General features: G+C 35.3%; 1 protein-coding gene across 1 annotated transcript; it reads left to right on the top strand.

Annotated features, from left to right (window-relative positions):
- Positions 1-368: 368 nt before the first annotated feature.
- On the top strand, positions 369-17,362 carry LOC130012404 (protein zyg-11 homolog B-like). Its single transcript, XM_056100256.1, has 13 exons — positions 369-383; positions 2,588-2,728; positions 3,644-3,820; positions 4,085-4,138; positions 4,372-4,482; positions 5,286-5,363; positions 5,518-5,608; positions 6,277-6,347; positions 6,498-6,560; positions 8,271-8,400; positions 9,105-9,157; positions 10,024-10,121; positions 11,762-17,362. Exons 1-10 carry the CDS (start codon positions 369-371, stop codon positions 8,286-8,288), a joined length of 819 nt encoding a protein of 272 aa, XP_055956231.1. The 3' UTR covers positions 8,289-8,400; positions 9,105-9,157; positions 10,024-10,121; positions 11,762-17,362.
- The last annotated feature ends 8,447 nt before the right edge of the window (positions 17,363-25,809 follow it).

Here is a 25,809-nt window from a genome sequence, read left to right as displayed (position 1 = left end):
TCAGACGCTCTAATACACTTTTCAATTTTTCGATTACATACCTAAATACAGAATAAGGCTTATTTGTGTATCATTTTATTAGACACCAACAGTTCACAGTGTGCATGCCAGATCAATATTTAAAACATCGCTTTCTATCCGATCCCAGCAAAAAGTGACCGACATGGAAATATATGTTATAGATTTGCATGTTCTACACATCATATAGATATGTATTTTCAACGCATCACATCCAAAAATCAAATGATTTCATAAATAATTATAATAATTATGGACAATTGAAATATGGACAAAAACAATCTTAGTTATCACCGGAAAGAACTTAAAAGAATGGGGGTGGGGTTATGTATAACTCTTGTGCAATGAAAATGATGTTCGAAGATGTTAGACATTTTTACCGGTCATTTGTCGAAGAGGCAAAGTCACAGCAATAATCCAACATATTAGTATTTGATCTACCTGTTTTTCTAATACCATACTCCCATTAACATCCCGATTGTCTTTGACGATTTATTTTAGCCAACAAATTCTAGAGAATTTTACGATTTCAATGAAAACAAAAGTATGTAGTTTGGTACCAGTCTCACCATGAATGGCGGGTCTGTACAACCGTCTTTTCCGTGCCATTTGGATTGGCCTGCGTAGTGGGAAATTACAGATTTTTTCTAGGAGTTTCTTGAGTTCTATCTTTCAAATATATTTCGATTAATCTTTCACATACTGACAAAAAGGGATGCAAAAATATACGACCATATTTAAATGAGTTCAAATGCAAAATTGTATCTTAAAACATTTGTTTTGTGGACAATGTTCTGTAATATTAAGAGGATCCTAAAATTATTTTTTTTAATATCCGGCATATTGAAGAACTAAAATGCTTTGCCAATTTAATGATTCACATCTAAACACCACAATTGTTTAAAATTGTAGCGCTGTTAAGCCGGAATGAAATCCAATATATCATATGAGAATCGAATGCTTCAAGCAAATATATGTCTGACAATAGGAAATAAATGTGCAAACGTCTATAAATAGCAGAGAAAATTGTAAAATTGAATCAAATTATTCATAATATTAAATACAAATACCTTCAGCACAAACATCCTACACTTTTAATATTGCCGTTTACAATTGTCTATATATAAGAAATACAGTCGGTCTTAATCGTTAGTAAAAACGGACTGAAATGAAATGGGGTTTAGCATACCTAATTGTCAAGGATTCTATTACGTGTACGCCAATGTGTACACGGCACCTCGGTTTTTCGTCCCATCTGTGCTGCACTACTGACAAGGGGAACCACGCCGGAAAACCCAGAGGAAATTTCTCGGCAAACACCGGGATTGAATCCGGGACCTCCAGGTTAGCGAGCCAGCATCTCTTTGTCTACTACTAATTGAGTCACCACGGTTCCTATAGCCTTACTAGATAAAAAAAATCCGAAGTTTCTATGAATAGTTTATTTTGCAAAGAACTTTAGGAATATTGAATCTTCGGCCTATTCTTTAATCCCCTTGATGATGTTCCTATCATTACCATCATCATCAATATATTTACCTGTAATAAGAGGGATAAACACAGGTGCCAGAAGCTAATGATAAAGAACAAACAGGGTATGTCATTATAGATATCTTTGATGTTATTTACGGTATACCTAAATTTAATAAGATTGGGCATATCTTTGATGTCTATATAAATAACTAATGGTATTAAAGTTTAGTGAAAGAAATCGTGCCTGTAGCAAAAAATAACATGTTTATCAGTTTGAATATTTTAATGTGACTCCATACGAAATTCTTTAAACACTTTGGAACAAACGTGAAACGTAATAAGAATGTTGGGGGGGGGGCGTAATTTTGCTACGTATAGGCTTGGGGCGAGGTAGGACTATCATTACATATGGTACATTGTGATCTTTGACTTTGTTCATTAGCTTAGTTGCTCGGCGTTACATAGGTGAAAAATTTTCATTTTTCTAATATCAATAATAACCCAATAATCATTGAGGGCCATTTCATATTTCATCATTAAATACTGTACAGAATACAAAAAGTCATAAATACACAAAACTTCAACTGTTTGGTTTTCTACAGCGAACATTAATATATATGTTATAGAAAATTTATGAAGAATTCTGAGATTGCACGCCTTTATTTTCTACTCGAACACTAATAAATTACCATATGTTTTTCTGTCCATAATCTTTTACACATCGCATCTAAAATATACCAATACGTGTGGCCAATGCAGATATGAGTTTTATAAAGGGCGATTACTTCTTTTAATGTAATAACTTGTTGGATTTTTTAAACAAATAACAAAAACGAAGCCATCAAATAATGTTACTTTCATAGGGTTTTCATAAAGGCCATATTGTTGTATATTCAGTAGTAATTTATAATGCATGCGTTTTGAAAATCCACAATTAGACATCAAATTATATCAATAGTCTAACTATTCAACTATATAACTTTTGGAAATGTCTGTATTGACGACTATGCTATCTAGTAAACTTGTAACTGAAATAAAATAAATTTTAACTTTAAGAATAATACAGGACTAATGTGATATTATTTGTGTATTTTAGGTAACTGGAGAAGCTGATGAGACTCAGTTAAAAGAGACATTAAAACGTTATGTGTCACGTTGCATGTATATACAGAGAGCTTTGTATAGGTTATTTAGTTTCTCACAACATATGACAGAACCTAGAGAAGATATTATCAGGGTATGTATATTGTAGATAGGGCTGGCAATCGATACCGATTTTAAATATCGATATCAGCAACCATTTCGGCAATATTGATATATCGCCATCGGAAAATTTTAAGTTGAAAGAAATAACTGTTTGTATGCTAATAATGCATTTAAATATGTTATTGATCAAATAAAAAAAACCTATGATCCTCGAACTATGTTTTCTTAATGTTTGCTTCGTTCACAACTTATCTGATGGTGTTATTAATAAAAAAAGTATTAGCAGCTTCGTGCTCGCCATCAATCACTGTTGACAATTTTCCTCGGCCGCTTATAACAATAAATAAATTTCTATTAAAATCGATTTATTTCCCATGAACAATTAATTAATTATTCATTGCCATTGTTGTAAATGACCGCAAAATTTACTGGTGCGGTTGTTGTACCTTCCCTAGTGTGCATGTTTTTATGTTTTGTGTGTTTTGAATGATATGACGGTGATTATTTGAAACAAATCATTCCGTTAATTGTATTTTATTGAAGCTCCTTTATTTTTTATACAAGTATTGATATCAAGAACTGAATATCGATATCAATATTTTCCCGTAGTCGCCGACGATTATCGGCTATATAATCGATATTTTTCGCCAGCTCTAATTGTAGATAGATTAATATTAGGGATTCAACCAGATAAATATAAAAGGGTTGCATGACCAATTATTATTTCAAAAAATAAAAAATAACAACATCCTCATTGATTACCACATGTTCTTTATTCCATCGGTAAAAGGGAGTGACTCTTTTAATGAATTCCTCTCAAAATGACAATCTATCTCTCTTAATTTTATTATACAATGTATGTATTATATGTATCAGTTGACTCACATATTTTAATACTGAATTAGTTATAAACTGAAATATTTTGTTGGTCTATTGTATTTTTTAGTTGGTTATTTCTGCAATGAAGGCTCATCCTAAACAGTTAGGTGTACAGATGGCAGCCACAGCTTGTTTGTATAATTTATCTAAGAGTGAACTCGGTCCTAAGATTCACCCTATGTGTTTAAGAGATATTGTTGAATTAACTTTAAAAGCTTTGGAACAATTCCCTAGTCACCAACAGGTTAGTTCTTATACATGTTCAGTGTATATAAATTGTATCCCTTTTTAAGCCAGATTTCTCTTTGTAGGATTTCAGAAGGTCTCTTAAAGTGCAACTATACAAGGCAAGCTTAAACATAAGTCAACTGTCACATACTTTGAAATGGTCATAAATTATCACACAACCTATATATTATAAATGATAATTTGGGTCCGACAATGTCAATACATGCCAACATCATGCCACTCCTTTTGGTGTTACAAGAATAAAATATTGTTTTTTTAGCTACAGAAGAATGCTTTGTTAACTTTATGCAGTGATAGAATGTTACAAGATGTGGTGAGTTGTTTTCTGTGATTATTATTGGTCTAAATTGATATCTATTTATCATGACCTATTCAAGGTTTATCTAAACATTTCACTGATTAGGGTCATTCATGTGACCTCTGGTTGGAAGTTCCTCTAAATGTGATCAAATATACTAAAAACAAAATCAGTTATATCTTCGATACATATTGCAGAAACTGATTTTTAATCTTGTTGTTTATGGTTTTTTTTGGGTTTTTTTTTAGTCGTTCGATCGTTACAAGTGTGCAAAACTAGTCATGGGTTGTTTATGTGCTTTTGATGATCCTAGTATGAACCGAATGTCTGTAGCTATCTGTTCTATTTTAGCTGCTAAAGTGAGTCCATTATGATTTCTTTGTGAAGTGAATACATGTATCATGATAAGAAAAATGAATATGTGGTTATAACTTAACGGAGGTCGACAAACTTGTCGAGAAGTTGCATTCTATGTATTGGACATTGTTAAGGCTATAGTGATAGTGTGATGGACTCTTGTGACCAGAGAGTTTGGAGAAGAACTTTCTGACCCAATTCATCATTGCAGTGCTAGGATAGATCAGAAAAATCAGAGAAGAAGTCAGATTTTTTTTTTATTGTTATTTAGTAGGCAATATTAAATAATGTCTTATCAGCTAGTTATTCAGGGGGGAGTCACGTGGCTAAGTGGGTAAGACGCTGGCTCGCTAGCCTGGAGGTCGGGTGTTCTATCTCTGCATTGGCCGAGAAAGTTCATCCAGATTTTCCGGCGTGGTTCCCCCTTGTGAGTGATACAGGACGGAGGGCCTGGCAAGGACAACTGTCTAGTCCTTCGGATGACACGAAAAACCGAGGTCCTGTGTATACATTAGAATGCATGTAAAAGATCCCTTGGCATTTGGAATTCGATATAAGAGTGGGCGATAGTGCCGCTGCCCGGGCAAAATTCCCCTGATAGCACACTGTATGGCGTATGCCCGTCTTCATTAGCCCAGCATAGGAGCAGAACAGTAGGACGTTAAACCCCATTTCATTTCAGTTATTCAGGGTTCGTTTTTGGGTAGCTGTCTGTTTGTTTAGTATACTTATTGACAGAAGAACTGATCAGTAAGTGATATGTTAACTCGTTGATTAAATTTCCACCTTTATTTATTAATTACAGATATCTACAGAAGAAACTTCAGTACTCGGAGCAAAATCTAGATATATGAAGAAATTACTTGGTCTGGTTAAACAAAAAGTCGATAATCAGTTAATTGATATTACTCTCAAATTCACTCAGTGCTCTATGGAACCTCACAGGTAAATACTCTCAAATTCACACTCAGTGCTCTAGGGAACCTCACAGGTAAATACACTCAGATTTACACTCGGTGCTCTGTGGAACCTAACAGGTAAATACTATCAGATTTACACTCACAGTGGATAATCAGTTAATTGATATTACTCTCAAATTCACACTCAGTGCTCTATGGAACCTCACAGGTAAATACTCTCAAATTCACACTCAGTGCTCTATGGAACCTCACAGGTAAATACACTCAGATTTACACTCGGTGCTCTGTGGAACCTAACAGGTAAATACTATCAGATTTACACTCACAGTGTTCTATGGAACCTCACAGGTAAATACTCTAAAATTCACACTCAGTGCTCTATGAATCCTCACAGGTAAATACTCTCAGATTTACACTCGGTGCTCTATTGAACCTCACAGGTAAATACTCTTGGATTTATACTCGGTGCTCTATTGAACCTCACAGGTAAATACTCTTGGATTTATACTCGGTGCTCTATTGAACCTCACAGGTAAATACTCTTGGATACTCTATGAAACCTTTAGCAGAACAGTAGGACATTAAACCCCATTTCGAATATCCACTTGGTGCTCTACCTAATCTCACAGGAAAATAGTTTCAATGTCCACTCAGTGCTCTGTTAGATCTCACTAAAACTCAAATCTATACTAAGTAGCCTACTCAATGGAGCATAACAGGTAAATAGGACCTATTCTCAAATTTAAACTCAATACATTGTGGATTGTTCCATACTCATTATTTATTATCATGATAGTATGCATGTGTAGAAAGAATTATTTTTTTTGATGCTCTGTGTCATTGACTTGTATTGATCTTCTTTCTTTTTATTTTCAGATGAGTCTCCTCCAACATGTAGAGTTTTTCTTTCAGAAAAGGGCTTGGAACTGTTTATGACAACATTACAGGTATAGATGTACTATTATCTTCAATTTTAATTTTATTTTCCTTACTATATTGATGGTCAGTGTGATAATTGCATTTTTGCATATAGATTATTCAGCTGAAGTAAAACAATGTACTATTATTATAATGGTTACTTGTAACATTTTTAACAGGTTGTTGGAAATCTAGAGACAGAGAATCGAGTTCAGGTTGAAACTAAGATATTAGGATTATTGGTGAGTAACTAAACACTTTTATAGGGATATTTGCTGATCTGTTCAGCATCAGTTGTCCTTTAAAACAATGAGGCTTTAATGAAAAGATGAGCTGGGTCCTATTAAAAGGGATATACACAAGTTTTTGTAGTTGAACAGATATTGATTCCAAGTAGTACCCAGGCAAATAGTGATTTTTGGGTGTCATATATTGGATTATACCCATACTTTTTCTCGACTCTTTGATGAAAATGGGAGGGTATCAGTTGAAAAGTATCAGTTGAAAAGTGGCCGTGTATCAGTTGAAGAGGGACAAAAATAACAAAATCATGATTTACATATTTATTTGAACATCTACAACCCGTTTTGAACATGTTATGGTAAAAAAAGTCATCATTTTCAATAGTCTCAGCACTTTTCAAATGTGCGTCACTCTCAGTCAGATTCTTACATTTTGTATCACTTTTCTTTACATTTTGATATCTAGTCGCACTTTCACATTTTGTCGCACTTTCACATTTTGTCGCGGCTTATGCTCATCCGCAGCACATAATCCAAATACTTTACTATTATAAATTAATCTCTTGGCATTTTGAACACTATTACTAGTATAAATTAATCCATTGGCATTCGCTACACTACAAACTTGAGAACTCTACAATTCCAACTCGTCTTCATTTAATGGCTGTTCTTGTTTTTGTCTGTCAGTGGTGGATGTCAATACCTCGCGAAGTTAATGAATTGATCTGTGCGGAAATTAGCAAATGTACCTTGCTTATCAAAAAAGTTAAAATCCAATCTTTTGTACTGATCTCGAAGTGTCACCATATTCCTATGCAATTGGTATTTTTCCTCGTGTTTGGCAGAATTCGACTCATCTGCATGGCTTTAATTTCTTGTTCTGTGAAGGATCGGGCTTCTAAATCTTCGCGATCATTGAAATCTCTTGCAAAACTGATATTCTCGGTCTTAGAAATATATATCTGTGACATTATAAAGTAGGATTCTTCGACGAATTCCCGCTGTGCAGGCAAAATTTCCCTCATAGCACACTGTATGGTGTATGCCCATCTTCATTAGCTCAGTTATTCAGCTAGGAATTCTGAGACTGCCAACTCTTTTAGTTCTCATACAATAATTGAGATAAAAAATTATACAAAGTTTTCAATTAATAATTTCTATCCATTTGTAATTGTACTGTTTCAGTTTATGGCAAATGGTCTAGCAATATCACAATGGGTTGGGGGTGGAGGATGGTCTCGTGGTTTAATGAGTGCACGTGAAATCACAAGGCCTGTTATTGAGTGAAGTGGTGTGGTTTCGATTCCTGCTCGAACATGACAAGGAGTAGGGCCGCCTATATAACCTCAGGGTTTCTCCGGGCCCCCAGTCTTGCTCCCACAGATAAACACCTCTCTACGCGCCAGTGAATTACTGAAATAAAATTGAATCATATGTTAGTCCCAAAATAACTCAGTTTGTGTCAAATGGATGTTGAAACTCTCTCTCTCTCTCTCTCTCTCTCTCTCTCTCTCTCTCTCACACACACACTGGCTCAAGTTCAAACTCATCTATTAAAACACTCCTTTGTTACAAAATGACTGTTTTCCCTAGTCTGTGGTGCAGAAATGTAGGATGTTAAATCCCATTTCATTTATTCATTCAAAAATGACCCATAAGTAAAGTTACCAATAATATTATCTTATGTTTGTAAGGGTTTATTTATTTCAGTCAGTTATTAGATGCTGAACATATTGATGTAAGTTATTTTGCTGCTGGTATAGTAGCTCATCTTGCCAGTGATGGAGAAGAAACATGGGTGATATCTGGTACATTACGAATAGAGGTCTTGGAAAAACTTGTAAGTTCCTTTTCATACGCCCAATTTTTAATGTGGTCACATTTTATGCTTTCAGTGTATTGTTCACATTTGTTGTTAACATAATAGAGGTTACAATAATCCATATTGAAATCGATATTGCTTGTCTGTCTCATTAACTTTCAGCAATTACAATAATAATGTCCAGATTAGATTACATTATTATATAAAGATTTCAAATTATGATATTTCTGAAATTGACATTGGCTGCCTATCTTATAGAAAGGAAGAACATTATTTGATTTTATTCCCCCTTCTTACAAAATCTTGTTTGCCCTTTAAAGGTTTCAATTATGATTTTTCTATAAAAAAAATTATGATTCGTTTAACTCACAATGGTTTGGTTGACTTTGCTGTACAAAATTATTTTTAGCAGAAATATTTTCTTCATTCCATTCCCAACGAAACGTAGTGTCTTCAGTCAGTCGATTATGGTCTAAACCTACTTCCTTTGGTTTTTCACATGGGCTACCAAGAACCTTGAATTTGAAATCTTATCTTTCCTATTCATATTGTCACTAGATGTCCTCGCTTTTGCTTCCTTGTAAACATGTAATGTTTGCATGAGGGCGGTGCAGGGTAAAACTTGAAATAAGTTCTGTGCTGACAAATCCTTGACTGTGGTTAGATGTTGTTTATATTTTCAAATTTTGATTTTAATATTTAGATATTATTTATATTGACAGGGTCAAGTAGTTTTAAACTGGGAACAACCACAGGGTGAAATGGTAGCATATAGGTAAGATATTTTCTTTGATTGGCATTTAGTAATTGAACATATTAACACAAAGTACAATTTTATGGGTACACAATTACTGATTTTAATACAAAGCGATGTTTAAACGAGGATACTCTTCACCAGCTGCTTCCATATTTACTGCTGAACTTCTACAGGCTTTGGAGTATATCCAGTCCTCATCTATTTTAAAGGACAATATTGGTGTCAGTCATTATCACATATGTGATAGAACTAATTAAACACGTTCGAAATATAATTTTAACACAGAGATCATTGCTATGATAGCTGAGTAATACAGGTTTCCTGAATCGGAAGTGACTAACGCCAAAGGAAAACACGAGGCATCCCTCTTGAAAACTGACTGAAGTGACGAGTGATAACAGATACATGGGCGAATTTCTGCTCACTAATAATTCCTTCCAAGACCAAAAGTTGTTGTGTGAGACTGTGAGAGGATATCTGACAATTCATAAAAAGAATTGACTGCCACTAGATAAGAGAACACCAAAGAAAAACAGAAAAAAGTCTGTGCATTACCATGTTTTTATAAGGTATAGAATGAATATAAACAAGGGAATGTACGGACTATTTCTATTTTCTCGTGTTCTCTGTTTGCCATTTATTACCGTAAAACCCTCAGTGTCGCATCAAGGGAAGCGGGGAAAGCCCTCGCAACAGACAACACATGGTCATAGTGGAATTCCTAATGCATCATGCTTGGCTGGAAAACAAGCCAGTCGGGATAAAGACTTTATTATCTTGGCCGGAAAACTGGCCAGTCGGGTTCAAAAAGTTAATGCTTATGATTCCTATTTCTAATCTTAATCTGCTAGTGTATATATGGTGTATTTTGTATATATTTTCAGATCATTTAGTCCATTCTTTCCCTTGTTAATTTGTTATGATCTACCATCAGTTCAACTGTGGGCAGTTTGGGCCATAAATCATGTTTGTACTAAAAATGGTAAGTGGTATTTATATTATATTAAGCACTACTTATATTTTGGTTTACTAATACTATCCTCCAGTTCTGTTATAAATAATTGGCTAAAATTGTATAGTAAAAACTCAAAAAACTGACTACAGATTAGAATAATATCATGGTGAACAATTTCCCACAACCAGTTTTATTGTACAGGATGGAAAGATACAATATAAAAAGTAAACATTATATTCAATAAAAATCAATGTTATAAACACAGCTTTGTTTGAGATAATGCTGGCACAATATATATCGTTCTCACAATTCGTGTATTGAATCTGAGTTGCTGAATCGATTTTTCACATTTCCTTTTTATGTTTGTATAGATTCAGTAATTACTCTTAATTATCCATAGGTACACAAACCCTTTTGAATTGTTTTGGTCCTCATTTTGATCCACATCACTATCATGATATAAAACAGTTTTGTTTCTTCTGTTAGTTGACATCAGGGTCATCATATATACAAAGGTCAAGGGTCATTTAAAGGTTAGGTCACCAGAGAGAAGGTCAAAAGTCGAACAAAATTTCAAATGAAACCAGGATTGAACAAATCGAAATTCAAAAATCGCCTCCCTAAGAATAAAAACCATTACGAAAAGTATATGTGTTTCAGACCTTCGGTCAAAACACGTAATTACAAATCTCTGTCATTCTGTTTGAAAAAAGAAAATTAATCACACCATTGAACATGCGTTGCCAAGACTAGCACAAGCTTGGGCTAGAACTGATTGTTCAGATTGTACATTAAAGTTTCATTTAATCTGACTTTGGTAAGTAACACATGAATCGATGACAAAGTCTCAATTTTCATTAGTCCAGTTGGTACTGTATTTCATGACAGTTTCTTGCTTTGGTTCCATCATGTAGGAAATGAGGCAAAAACTGTCAGTTATTTCCGTTACAGATCCGAATTATAATGTAGTTAGGGCCCTATAATGTATTTGTTAAAGGCTCAATACCACACTTGTTGTAACTGAATAATATGTCCCAATCTTTATTCTGGTCAACAAATTGTACTATTTTAGAATATTTCAATTAATGGATGATACAAATTTCATCTTAACACACCTTATTTAAAAAATTTGAAAAATTCAACATAAGGGGGGGGGAGGGTGGATGGCTGAATGGTTAGCGTGCGCGCGCTGTATCATAAAGTCTGTCATTGAGTCAACTGGCGTGGTTTCGAATCCCTGGTTGTACGTGACAAGGAGTAGGGTCGCCTGTCCAACCTCGTGGGTTTTCTCCGGGTCCTCCGGTTTCCTCCCACTGCTAAAGACCCCTATGCGCAAGCGAATTATTGAAATAAAATTAAACCATATGTTAGTCCCGAAATGACCTAGTTGTGTCGAGTGGACGTTAAACCCCATTCTCTCTCTCTCTCAACATAATGGTTTGAAACGTCTAACGTAAACCTTTTCAAATGAAACTTCGGTTTAAAAATATTTTCGAACCCTCTGGACAAGTAAAATAGGATGTAATGGATAATTTACACAACAGGTAGGACACTTAAACATCTAGTACTTAGATAGAGATATTATTTATTTTCTGGAGCTTTCAAGCCAGCAAGAGTGTTATTGTCCCTTTGAATGTACTTTAAAGAATATTTCTCTTTATTCGCAGAGAAACGATATTGTCCATTATTACAAGAAGAGGGAGGTGTGGAGAAACTACAAGCTCTACTAAAGAACGACACAACGCCAGAAGTACAAAAAATATCAAGGAATATTCTCGAACTTTTACACAAACATGCCAAAAGCCAGTGATATATTGTTTAAAAAAGAATATTATACACCAGTCTGATTTGTTCAGGGCCGATGTTTTCTTTATATGTCAATCTTGTTTTAAAATTGGCCAACTGTGTATGAACAACAGACATACGGCCATATAAAAAATAATATTCTCGTTCTCTGATACTACTACACCACTTAATACTGTCTTTACAACCGTTTTTTTTTAAAATGTAAAAAATATAAACATCTTTGGCTTTGATTACAACTTCCCACTGTTAAGGGAAGTAACTCTGTTAGACATGTCCAGTAGGCTGAATTATCAAGTACACAAACTTGCTAAATGTTTGGTAAATGTTATTGACAATCTTCTTTCATGGATGATAATTCTCCTGCTTACTATATCTAGTAATGAGAAGGGAATTACTCGTATTATACACCATTTTGATGGAAGGAGCAGTATTCACATTAGAAATACAAAATTTGTTCTTTCCTTCTGTAGAGAGAAATATTTACGGGTTTTAAATAGAAACCTATATTTGAAGGATTGTCTGAGAACCAGAATTTTTTTGTATGGCCTAAATTCACTTTGTTAACAGAAGCTTATGTTTAGACACTGGTTAAAAATGTCTACATTAATCTAAATGTTTACCATTTCCTGAAATAAGTTACATTCATAAAGCCATAACTCCGCTGTATTAAACCCCATTTCTGTTGTATTCACCTCCCTCCATTGGATATTTTAGTCTCCTTACTATGTTAAATTCCCAAAAATGAACAAATTTGAAGGTCAAATTCATATCTTCCTGCTTGTCACTATAAGAATGCACCAAGAGTTTTTCAGTAAAGACATTTCTAGAAAGTTAGGAACGACTCTTCTTTAGGAACTAACCATGTTTTTGGAAGAATTTCAAAAATCTAATTCACCAAGTCAATGCAGAATATTTTCCTAAGAACAAACATGCCAATTTTCATGCCGATCGGACTTGAATTGATGGAGTCTTAGGCTTTTTCGAAGAGTGTTACCCCCTCAAGTCTGGTCCCCCCCCCCCAAAATACTCTTTTACTTGTTCAGATATGAAAAATACTGACTGGATTTCAAAGCTGCTTTGCAGTTTGAAATGGAAGTATTTGAATATGTGCAAATACTGGCAAATTTTAGTATCTACTGCTGTTTAATTTATTTGACATAAGAATATAAACTAGAAATCCTAAGGAGTACTGACGTGTTTCGGTATATCAAGTCACGTCACACCATGTCACTTCAACATTCAAGTCACACCATGAATTATTGAGTATAGTAACATCCAATACCTATTAAAGTGAAAAAAAACTGTCATTTTGAACTCTTAATAAAACCAGAAGTTATACCAAACTTTTTTATATTAATTGTTAGTAGACATTAGGATCATCATACATACAAAGGTCATAGAAAGGTTAGGTCACCATCTAGATGGTGAAAAGTCGAACAAACTTCAAAGTGAAATCGGAAGTAAACAAAATCGAAATTCAAAAATCGGCTCCCTAAAGATTGTTGCGATTTGGAATAGGTTCAGTACAAAAAAAAAGTTTTCAAAAATCGGAATTAAAATGGCAGCTGAATATCGATTTGAATGTTTTTTGTAAAATCCATTATGGCGGCCAATCAGTTGAAAATGTTATCTAACAAGGTCTTTGAACATGAAGGATATTATCTGGGGCTAACACCACCATTTATATCATTTTTTGTCTATTTTTAAAATGGAGAGAACTATTCATGTTCAGGAAAAATCGGAAGGCATGGTAATTTCCAGAAGTTTCCAGAAGCCGTCACAAAATTTTTTAATATGCTATTTTGAAGGCAGATGTGTTCCTTATTCCTTATTTCAACTTGATACCTCAAATAGTGATGGAGATACGCCATCTTGAATGTCGAAAAAATGCTGAAGAAAACTTTCGCAAATCTTTGATGCTAATATTAATCAAGCAAACTTCAGAATATCAAAAAAACGTCCATCAGAGCCCATATGGGATTCATCCAAAGAAGATCCGTTAGGAAATAACTTAGATATGGGCAATCTGAGATTATTATTTGTTTCATCCGTAAAACACTTCCTGTTCATCAAAAATGACCCAATTTATATTAAATAAATAGACCCACGGAGGCCAACCACATCTACGTTGGCGGAATGTTTGCATCATGTACAGTTTTGGCTGCACAAAAACAGTCGAGACAGTCGAAACGCATTAATTTATGTTTTTTGTTAATTTGACAGTTAGTGTTATTGTCTTGAAACTTGCTATACTTTCTTTTTCCTGCCATATCAAGCTTTGTTTAAAGTGGCTGTTTTTCTTAATTCACCCTATGATTGCTTCATTATAAGCTCATTTGACTCCTATCTTGTGCTGGAGGCACAGTAACTTAATTAGTAAGATGCTGGATTTCTGTTTTCAGTGTTGACAGAGAAAGTTACTTAGGATTTACCATGTCAGTGGTGCAGGATGGCGAGTCTGGCTAGGAAAAACTTCTAATCATTTGGATGTTGATGTGAATGTAAAATAATTGTTGCCGTCCGAGCAAAATGACCATTCAAAGCACACTGCATGGTATCTACCCCTCTTTATTAGCCACTTTAGTTCATAAAAACCCATTTGTCACCTGTTTATATGGTATCAGTAAGTTTAAAAGTAATGAATGGGCACATTTTATATTTAATGAGTATAGTATGATATAGATTACTTGTAATATCATAACTTTGCAGTAGCTCAGATAAACAGTGCAATAATAACTCAATTGCTAAAATATTGCACAGTTAGGATCCAATGTTAAATATAAGCTATTAGTGGCAGATATTATGATAAGTTATAGTAGAAAGGTTATTTGGAAATAAGAAATCAAAGGATTGTTACTATATAGATAGGTATATTTAATTTGTTATTTTTGATGTAGTTTGTTATTAATAATCTGTTTTGTTATTATTTAAGGTTTTTGTATTCTAAGAAAAATTTATATTTATCTTAAATTTATATGTCAAAGTGCTCTGTTTAATAGTTTAATAATATGAAATATGTTATATAGATATGATAAGTAAATACTGGTACAGCAACAAGAATTTTTATGTACTGGTGACAGTTCCACACAACCATGTTTTTTGTACAGTACATGGTTATTTCATCGGTTAGTGCAGTGTTGACATAAATATGGGTATGGTAGCTCCAATGCAGCTCTTTTACTTACCTGAACTATCACCTTCTCGATTTAAAAAGCATACTATTACAACACAAAAAAGTGAAATCAAAGATTTGATTATTGAGATACATTCATTTCCAAGGATTGAGGAAATCCAAATTCTTTCTTGAAATCTTGAGTTTAGGATGTTACAAATCATTGTTTTCTTGTTAAATTGTCAAATTAATTTAATGTTAAAAACAAATTGGAACTATGACAAATGGCAACTGTTTATTACAATATATCTTATTGAGGTTTTTTCTCTAAAAATAATTATTAACCTATGATTCAATAGATGTGTTTCTGACAATTAGTTAAATGTTTTTTTGGTTTTTTTTACTGGATTGTTATCAAAGTTTCCACTCATCTATAAGAATTATTAGGGTGGGGTAGTGCTAGTAGTGAACACTGTGGTACATGTATGTATACAGTAGCGGTGGTGCTAGGATTTTCACAAATTCTCACCTAAATGCACAATTTGGGGTGTGCGCTTGATAAGAAAGAAACATAAACAACAAAAATAATTGCATCTTGGGGTCGAACTAAAAGGGGGTAAATCAGTTCATGGAATCTTGATATGACTAGCTTGGAATGAATAGTACGTACTTCACTAAATTGCAAATGGTGTTTGTCAGTTAGATGGGGTTGGATGTGTGTGTGAGAGGGGAGGTGTTGGGGGGGGGGGGGCATTTGTTAGACATTACCTTGATGGTCATTAATATATCATATTTTATTTAACTTTTACAACTAACAATTTCATATTACAATCTGCTCACAATTGTGTGTCACTCTTTTCATTCTATCCTTTTCGTACACCAGTTTCTGTTAGAAGGAAAATGAATCATACTAATTTAGAACTCTAGATATAATAATTGAGATACAAGCCATAGAAAATAGATATATATTAATTTTCTTGATAAGGTATTAATACCTCCTAATTATCCCTGCCGAACATTATGGTATTTTATTTTCTGATTTATTAGCTTAATGTTTAACACACAGCAGCTGATTGAGGTAGGCACATGTTGTTGCACAAGCTTTACAGGGATTAGCGACCGTACATTGCCGAGGTACTGTAATAAGAGTATGCATCTTTTGACTAGTCCCATTGATACTCCAAGAAGTTGTTTTTCCTTATGCCTTCCAAACAAGTTCAAGGGCGTGGGATGGAAATGACTTGTCATCTTGTTGAAATTTAAACAATCCTAACAAACATATCAGTATTTCACGTCTAAGAATATGATTGACTTATTCATAAAACCACAACATGATAGAATCAACTTCCTCGATCAAACTTAACTTACAGCCATTTCTGTTGATTTCATATACATAAAGTAATAATAATTGTGCCATCTTTTTCGTACGAGACGGCTCGTGAAGGTTTTATTATACTAGGATGTTCTTACTGTAATAACAGTTTTTACATTAAAATATACTGAGATGCAATGAAAACGCACCACTTTTATGAATGGATGATTGTAATTCTTGTTTGTGAGATATACATTAATCTTGCAATTCTTAATGTAATATCTGATTTCGATGATAACATGTAAGAATGTTTTTATGATGGTGTTAACACACCACACACCAGTCCTCATAGGGTCTGGCGATGAGTCTAATGCTGTGGTTTGTTCTGGCAAGGAATAGGGTTACCTGCCAAACTTCGTGGATTTCCATCCACAGCTTAATACCTGTGACAATATGAATTATTGAAGTAAAATTGTGCAATAATGTTTCGAAATTACCTAGTTTGTGTTGTTGAGTGGACGTTTAACCATATTTCTCTCTCTCCTCGGCACTTTCAGTTTAATCGGCGGTGCGTTTACTTTGGGTCTCAGACTAGTATATTTGAGATAATATGTGCACGATCTGGCATAGAAGGCCTTTTATTTTGAATTTAGAACTATATAATTGGTTATTGATTCAAGACAAATTACTAACTTTTTATTATCTTGGACTGTTTAATACAGTATCATTTATAGACTATAATTAACAGGTTGTTCCCTACACGAATAGATATTATATTAAATGATATTAATAAAAAATTAGATAGACTGAATGAATAAAAGTATTATGGAACTTGCCTAGATTATTTATTGTATATTTAGATAAGTTTAAATAGGCATTTATTATACATGTATTCTATAATGGATTGTAATGTTATGTGTTAAACGGTTTATAAAATATATATTGTTATGTATACCTGTTACACATTGTTGTTTTCGTCCGTTCAGAAAAAAATAGATTTGTTTTATTACATTGAATATAATAAGTGTTGGGTTTTATTTTTTGTTACATTAAACAAGGGTCTATTTCTTGGTGGGTATTTCAATTTGTATCTTGTATGCTAAATTTCTAAATGAACTAAATAATCCAGTTGGGTATAATATGGCAAAAGAAAATCGAACTACCGATTAACAATTCAATGAAAAGTCAATCAGTTGCAGATTCTTTAGATTTTATTAATCATCTAGTATTGAAGTGGAGCTGATCGGTAACCTGGAGGTCCCAGTGTTGGCCCAGAAAGTTCCTTTGAATTTTCCGGGGTGGTTTTCACTTGTCAGTGGTACAAGGAGGGGGCCCGGACAAGGAACAACGTCAGGTATTCGGTGGGACGAAAAAAAACCCGAAGATTTGTGTACACTTTGGCTTGCAGGTAAAAGAGTAGGCCGTAGCAACACTGTTCGGCCAAATTTTCCCTTGTAGCACACCGCATTAGCCCGGGTGGAACAAAAAAGGAGGTTGAACCCAGTTTTGTTAGGTTTTAGCCCCGTCTTCATGTCGTTAAGACGTCAAACCCATTCCATTTTAAAATGTCGGGAAAAGCCAACGTTTTACGCTTCAATTTTATAGAGATGATTTGTATCCGTGTCCGGTAGGATTATATGCTTAATTGTAGTTGGATGTGGCAAAGAAGTTATAAATAACAATAATTAATCGTTGTTTTGATGAAAAAATTAACAGTTTTGCTGTTTGAGTCCCAATGTGATCGCATTGGGGGTTTGCCAGGTAAAACTATAAGAGTACCATCTCTTATGTCGAAACACGGAGGGTTGAGAGATGAGGTTTCTTATCTACATTAGACCGGGTATGTTTAATTAGCTCTATCAGTATCAAATTAACAGATTTTTAAGATTTTACATGCATTATTAATGAAATTAAGTTTGCCACGCGAAACCAAAGGCACCCAATCGTTTTAGCTCGTAGCTAAGGGTTCTATTTTCGGAACCTTGAAATAGATGAAAATGGTTCTAAAAGCACATATTAATATTAAAAGAATGTTTTTAAAGTGATTTATATTCAATTTTTGAAAAAAATATTGTAATTTCTGATCAATTATATTCGTTCAAGTTGAACGGCATCGTTTACGCCGGCTAAGTCCGTTCTACACGTTTTTAGCTCCTTTAACCATGCTGAACCGAAAGTGCAAAACTTTTTATATTAAAATGGCGTCATATAATTATAAACAGACAAATTATAAGCAAGTTCTAAAATTGTCTTCACACAGCTGCTGCTTTTTTCCGCGTATTCTGCATTGCTGAATAATTGAAGTGTGGCTATAACAGCACCGACACATACCGGTGTTTATAAAATGACAGTTACCCCACCGTCGTTAATTTGTTAATTAATGGTTTTGAGTCGTACGTGGCTCAAACTATTTTAACACTAGATACTAAATAATTTTTAAATACTTTTAAGGCCCAAACACTACATTTACAGAGTAGAGCGGAAATACTTTAATAATAAAGGACCCCGAAAATTATGTTCTTTCGGGTAATGTTTTGCCTTTCCGGAATTACAGACTGAAATGGTGAGTGCAGATAGGCAAGAATTTGGAGATGGTTTTATGCGGTTTGATAATTATGTTAAGATTTTTTGCGTCATAAGCAATTAGCTCTATAAACCACAAATTATATCTTGTATCATTACGCGTGCTCAGAAATAACACATATCGGGTATTTATGCTAACTTGCCAGAAAACAGAATTGTGCGTGTTGCGCATTAAATTTGTGTGGATTAAAATTAAACACAATGTGCACATTTTCCTTAAATTTCCCAACAATAGGTGGAGCTGGTCAGAAACAAGAGCGGTACCTTAGTGTAACTGAGCGTCAGTGGAGGTCCGCCTAATATACTATTCAAAAAAAGTAGGGAATATTTGATGTTGGGGGCATAATACTAAAATATGCAAATGACTACGAAAAAAGTCACTATAGAACCTAACAGAAGAAACATTTCCAGTTACATGTGACGCCCAAACGCACCAATAGCTACCGCATGGAATGCAGGTGATGCTTGGGATCATCATGGGGGTCCAACCCAAGATTTGCACGACTCTGACTTTGAATGTTACAGTCATTGTGGCATTGAATTCCAGGGTGGAAACATCAGTTTAATTGTTTTAGTGACCAGAAAACAAATTTTGATATGCGTCGGCTTACCCAAAATGAAAGGTTACGTGCCCTTGGCATGCTACAGATCGGCACAACACAGGCGGTTGTGGCGCGGACGATGAATGTTTCTCAGTCTGTCATAAGCAGGCTATGGTCCAGATACCGTGATACACAATCTGTACAGGACAGACCACGCTCAGGTCGACCAAGGGCGACAACTCAAGCCCAGGATCGATTTATCCGTACCTTGGCCTTGAGAAATCGTGTCATCACAGCAAATCAGATCAGCGCTCGTCTTCAAACAGACACTGGTGTGAGAGTGAGTGGCCAGACGATTCGGAATCGACTGCATAGGGGTCACCTTCGCGCCCGACGTCCTCGCGTGATCCCTTGTTTGAGAGATCATCACATTCAGGCAAGACGTCGTTGGTGTAGGGATCGTCAACACTAAGATAATCGACGCTGGAGCAATGTGATGTTTTCAGATGAGTCAAGGTTCACTGTTGATTTTTTGGACAGACGTAGGAGGGTGTGGCGTCGTCGAAACGAGCGCTTCCAAGACGTTAACGTCATCAGACATGATCGATTTGGGGGTGGTTCTGTTATGGTGTGGGGAGGCATCACTGTTGCTGGAAGAACGGCTTTACATGTTGTTGCAGGGCGTGTTACAGGCCAGTACTACCGGGACAACATCTTGGCAGTCCATGTTGTGCCCTTCGCACGACGTCATGGCCGCCGTTTCATCTTCCAGGATGACAACGCAAGATGTCACAGGGCCAGGATCGTTACAGGTTACCTCCAACAACAGAACATCACCACATTACCTTGGCCAGCACTGAGTCCCGACCTCTCCCCCATCGAGCATGTCTGGGACATGCTTGGACAGAGGTTACGTCAACGTCAACAACGTCCTGCCAATGTCCAAGAACTTGCTGCTGCGTTGCAACAGGAATGGGACAATCTGGACCAAAATGACCTTAGACTTCTCATTAGGAGTATGCCACGTCGGATCAATGCTTGTTTGGCAAACAGAGGAGGATTTACCCGTTACTGACTTGGTTGTGATGCTGTGGTAACTTTGCTGTTTGACCCCGGGTATCATTTTACCCTTATAATGGCCAGTCTGTGCCTTACTTAGTCTAACGATCATTTGGAATAAATCGATGAATGTGAACTTCATTTCATTTTGTCATTTGTTTCTTCGTCAGTTTCATTAGGTGACTTTAATAACACTTAAAAATCAAATATCCCCTACTTTTTTTTAATAGTATAATATGATGATCACTCTTAACCATTTTCCCTAATTGTCGTACGCTATTAGCAGGAGTTTGCTGACAGTCAGGCAGACAACTAAAGACGATTAGAGACGAGCGGAGACGGAGAGACCGGCGTATGGACTCACCCGAGTTCAGCCGCTGCCTTGGCAGAGGGGCAGAATGGTGGATTTAATATAGGTGTTCCTGTATATTAGTTTAAGTTCCTGTATTGTTGTATGTATGTAACTGTAGCTGTTTTATATACCTGGTGTAAATAAATCATATATTTACCAAACTGATCTCTGTTATCACTAAGATAGTGTGACACCTACTTTTCTGCTCCGACTGGGCAATATATCAATTTGAACTATGTTTTAATTCTTTGTAAACTTACGAGTTTTCATAGATTAACTTTCTTACATGTCATCCTTCATTAAACAAAATTTATGCAAAGACGGGATGACATAATGCCGGGTCGGAAATATTCGATTATTGCTGTAAAAGTTGTACAATACAACTGGTATAATCGCTTTTGTCAGATAGGTTATTGATAAATCATCCTGTCGCGAGCTGTGTCCTTGTGGCAGTTTCGATTTAACGGTCTATTGATCCTGTCACTCAAAAGCTGGATTCAAATCCAGAATATCATGATATGTAAGTTCCTTGCCACCTTGCCGGTTACTGTAATTCGACTCAAGGCAAATAGTGACTACGATAATGAGATTTTCCTCGAACAATTGACGGGTTTAAATCCTGGTATTAAATCTGACTAGATCGTTCCCTATCTTGTGGTTAAGGACTATCTTTTATTTTTGATTCGTATTACCAGTTCCACGGAATAAAATCACACAATCTCCAAAATGGTTTAAAATCCATTTATATAATTTAGGCACGTACAATTATACAAAAGGTTGGTACAGTCTCACACACATGACAAATCTATAAAAAATAAAATACTTAAAATTTCGTACGTGCACTGCTTAATTAGCCATGTCAGATTAATTTTATTTCAAGTATTATCCTATGCTCACTCGGCAAACCTCGGCAGATTCCGTTACTCTACATCTAGCCTTGGCTGTATGACGGTAAGTGATATGTACCTACGCCTATACAATTGCGATGCAGCACCGGTTTACTTATTAGGGAAACTTGCCGCTTTTAAAAAGAAGTGTGTAGAATTTTCAGTGCAAAGTTGTCCTTGTTTGAAGAAAATCGGATAAACCTGAAAGAAAAATAGCTGCAGACTTTGAAATATTTGTATGATAAAACATTCTTCAAAGGCGTCGTCATGGGCAACGCCGTTGGTAATCCGGGAACTTGAAAGTAGTTCCAATGGCGGACTTCGTCATACAGCCGAGGCTAGATGTTTGGTACTGGAATCTACTGAGGTTTGCCGAGTCATCCTATGCAAAAGCAAAACTCATATACCGAGACCATTTAAACCTTTCTGTCAATTTGGTAATAAATGACGGGTCAGTACAGAACAAGTCAGTGTAGAAGACAAATTGGTTATAAAACCACCGAAATTAATGGCACAATTTCTGTACACATCACATAAGTTACACGCGTGTATCATTAGACAAATAGAATGTGTCAATTGAGTGATCCCGTAAATGTAGAGTAGTTTATCATTATAATTTGTTTCTTTATATAGCTTTCATGTCTTGCTACAACCACCTGCTGGTCCACGACGTCCTGACTTTTTAAACACTCCTCGGTTCTGAGGTGAATAGTTTTTAAAAAATATTAGTATAAGATGCACATAGATAATAAAATTTATCACCCAATAATACATTCTACAGTAGATATCGCTTGTGTGATAAATTTCATAATCTGTTAAAAACAAACTACTTTTTTTATTTTCAAAGAACAGTTCATTTTTGGTGGAAACACTGGTTGATTTGCTGTCAAAAAATGATGCATCACTACGCCGTAATGCAATCATGTTCAGTAAAAGTTAAATCTATAGCAAAGAATTATATTTATTTATTTGTGCATGTAACAAAGGATTGGGGGATAAATAAAATCACCTACTCGTCTTTTTCTATATCAAAAAAGATTCGTAGGAGATTCTCTATATAAGAATGTACAAAATATATATTACAACAGATTAACAACATATATAATAATAGCAATACTTAGATATCAAACATTGAACAAGTTCACTATTTTATCACATACAGTTAAGATTATTTTTTTAAATATATCATAACCGTGGCGTTCAAACTTGTCTGATTTACGGATGTCTCGGGAACGTTATTTATGCTATTGCTCAAGGATACCAGGGCATTGGAAATATTAATTAAATTCTCGGATCTAAAAGCTTTCGGTTCCTTGCATGGTATAGTCTTGGTTTAGATCCACAGACACTAAGCTTCCTGTCTTAACTTAATATTGATTTTTAGATAAAATAAAGAATGAATTTAAACATAGTAGAGTGACCCCAACTCTATGGAACATAGGACTTCAGTATTTCTTGGGTCGTGGTGCTAAAATTAAAACTGAATCCTAGATCTTTCACCGAATTATTTTCTAAAGATAGGAAGATCGTTGGGTAGTAATAACATCTATTAGCGAAAGCGTATGAGTATGACGTCTAAAAGTTAGAAAGATCGATGAGTAGTTGTTCATGACACACCGCTTGACTGGTAAAAGAACGAAGTGCATTTAGTTTTTCTATAAATATGTACCAGTAACTAAAATTATGTCAGCGAAGAAATCCGCGTGACAAATCGCACGTCATCCCTCAATTTATTTTTAAATAAATAACATAAATATTGTCCAATAGTTATGACTCTCTGTACTGGTCATCAACCAACAAGTTGCCAAGTTTATCCAAAGGTTTCGGGCTATGAGATAGAAAGAGAAATGGGGTTTAACGTCCACTCGACACAAACTAGGTCATTTCGGACTAACATATGTTTTTTTTTTTATTTCAATAATTTGCTTGCGCGTAGGGGTCTTTAGCAGTGGGAGGAAACCAGAGGACCCGGAGAAAACCCACGAGGTTGGACAGGCGACCCTACACCTTGTCACGTACATCCGGGGAATCGAAACCCCGCCAGTTGACTCAACGCCTCTCTGTATTCTTAAAACAATAATCGGCAATTCGAGAGAGAAAGAAAATAGAAAATAGCAACGTAAAATTGATAATGAAGTTTTTGAAACAAGTAACAAGGAAAAACAACAATTGTTCCTGTTATTTATTTCATTTAAACACACAGTGACAAGTTGAAAAGACACATTGAAACAATTAAAAACAACATTAATTACAAATTCTACGAAACACCTAAATGTATATAGGGCCTTTATAAATGTATATAGGGCCTTTGACCCACATGATCAGATAAAATACTTTTGGTTTCTCCAAATTATATCTCTAGCCGCAAATCTCAAGCCTTGAATGCAGCATTAAAATTCTTACTGTTGGCGTAAAGTGGTTCCCAGAATTTTAAAAGTACCAAAAAAAAAAAGAGAAAATTGCATCAAAGTTTGCTACCACATTTGCACTAAGTCGTGGGTTCCCAACCTTTAGGTCGCGACAGCACTTTTCGTGGGGTCGTGACGGACTTCTCTGAAACCTTTTTAAAAAAATGTCATGATTTTCATGAAAAGCATATGCCTCTCTGATCTATATACCTCTTGCAACATTGCTAATCGTCTTTCCTCAATTTTTATAAAAGTGGAAAAATGTAAACAATAAGTTGTCAAAAGTGAAACGATAATAAAAGTAAACAATGGTGATGTTTCATAGTAAAAGGTGAATTTGTTCTTCGAGGGGTCGCGATCAGATGCTGGTTTCTGGAATGGGGTCGCAACCAAGATAAGGTTGGGAACCACTGAACTAAGTGAGAATATTTCTCACAAAACGTTAATTAAAAATTATTATTCGATTTTCATTTGTCATTTCATAGTACGATGCAAAGAACTACAACTAAGTATCTCGTACCCCCTTTAACAGTCACCAACGAATTGCCTATCCACTGCAATTCACCAATACACATGCACGTAACATAAACTTAGAAAGTTGAATTCGAAGACGACCAGGGGGAAATGACACTGTCCCGCAGATATTCTCTCCGAGCACAGCGCATGTGCTTGTAGTATATAACGGTATGATTGTCTCAATATGACTTCTAGTATAAAGGTTAGTGGGACGTCTGATTTTATCAGTTTCCCTGTCTTTGAACGTGAACATTTTCGCAAACTTTTCGGTCAGGACAACCATAAAACTAACTGCCTTGGATACACATTTTATAAGTTTTGTATTCTAAACTAACGTCAATGAAATAAATTTATCAGCACCATTTTTTTTAGTATCTTCATGATCGTTTTCATCCAGTCATGTAACAATGGTACTTCCGTTAGCATTACTAACAGACGTTAACGCCTCTTGATGAGTGTATGACGTCATTGGCACTGCTTCTGGTGCCGTAGAATCTGATTCTGCGTGTACACAGCAACAGCACGAGAATTTTATCTCTGTAAACAAGAACCAAATGATTGGTCGCACACCGGGTGTTGCCGATCTCAGCCAGCTCAAATTTTTCGGCAAGATGATGGTACCAGATGGTAACTGCATCACAAGGGCACAAAAACTTACAATGCACAAAGCAAGAACAATGCTGTAATGTCGCTCTCTCTGAGCACGCTGGCTAAGGCGATGCTCTTCGAAGGTTACGCTGCTGAATTCGTTGAGATTGGTCGGCATTTGATTAACAACGGTTACTAGCACTAAAACAGTTAACATAATTAATCCCATACAAGGCAAAAACAGGGCGATAACCCACGAAGCCACCATGGCGCTTTCCGTTAAAGCGTAAATGCACATAAAATGTAGCCTAATGGTGTTTACTTCACAAAATAACCATATTGGAACTATAATAATAGAACTCAAAACCCAAGGAATTGCCAGATAGATGCAGCGATGTGGTAGTTGATTAAATAATCTGTAATAGAATGATGGCCTCATGGCGAATATCAATCTGTCAAAATAAAGCAACATGATTCCCAGAAAGGCTGCAAAAGGTAACATCACATCCAGGATTAACCAGGCTTCGCACATCGTTTGTCCTAGCTTCCA

This window comes from Patella vulgata, chromosome 4 (genome assembly GCF_932274485.2).
Source record: "Patella vulgata chromosome 4, xgPatVulg1.2, whole genome shotgun sequence".
Lineage (NCBI taxonomy): Eukaryota > Metazoa > Mollusca > Gastropoda > Patellidae > Patella > Patella vulgata.
This window is presented reverse-complemented; position numbering and strand designations above follow the sequence as displayed.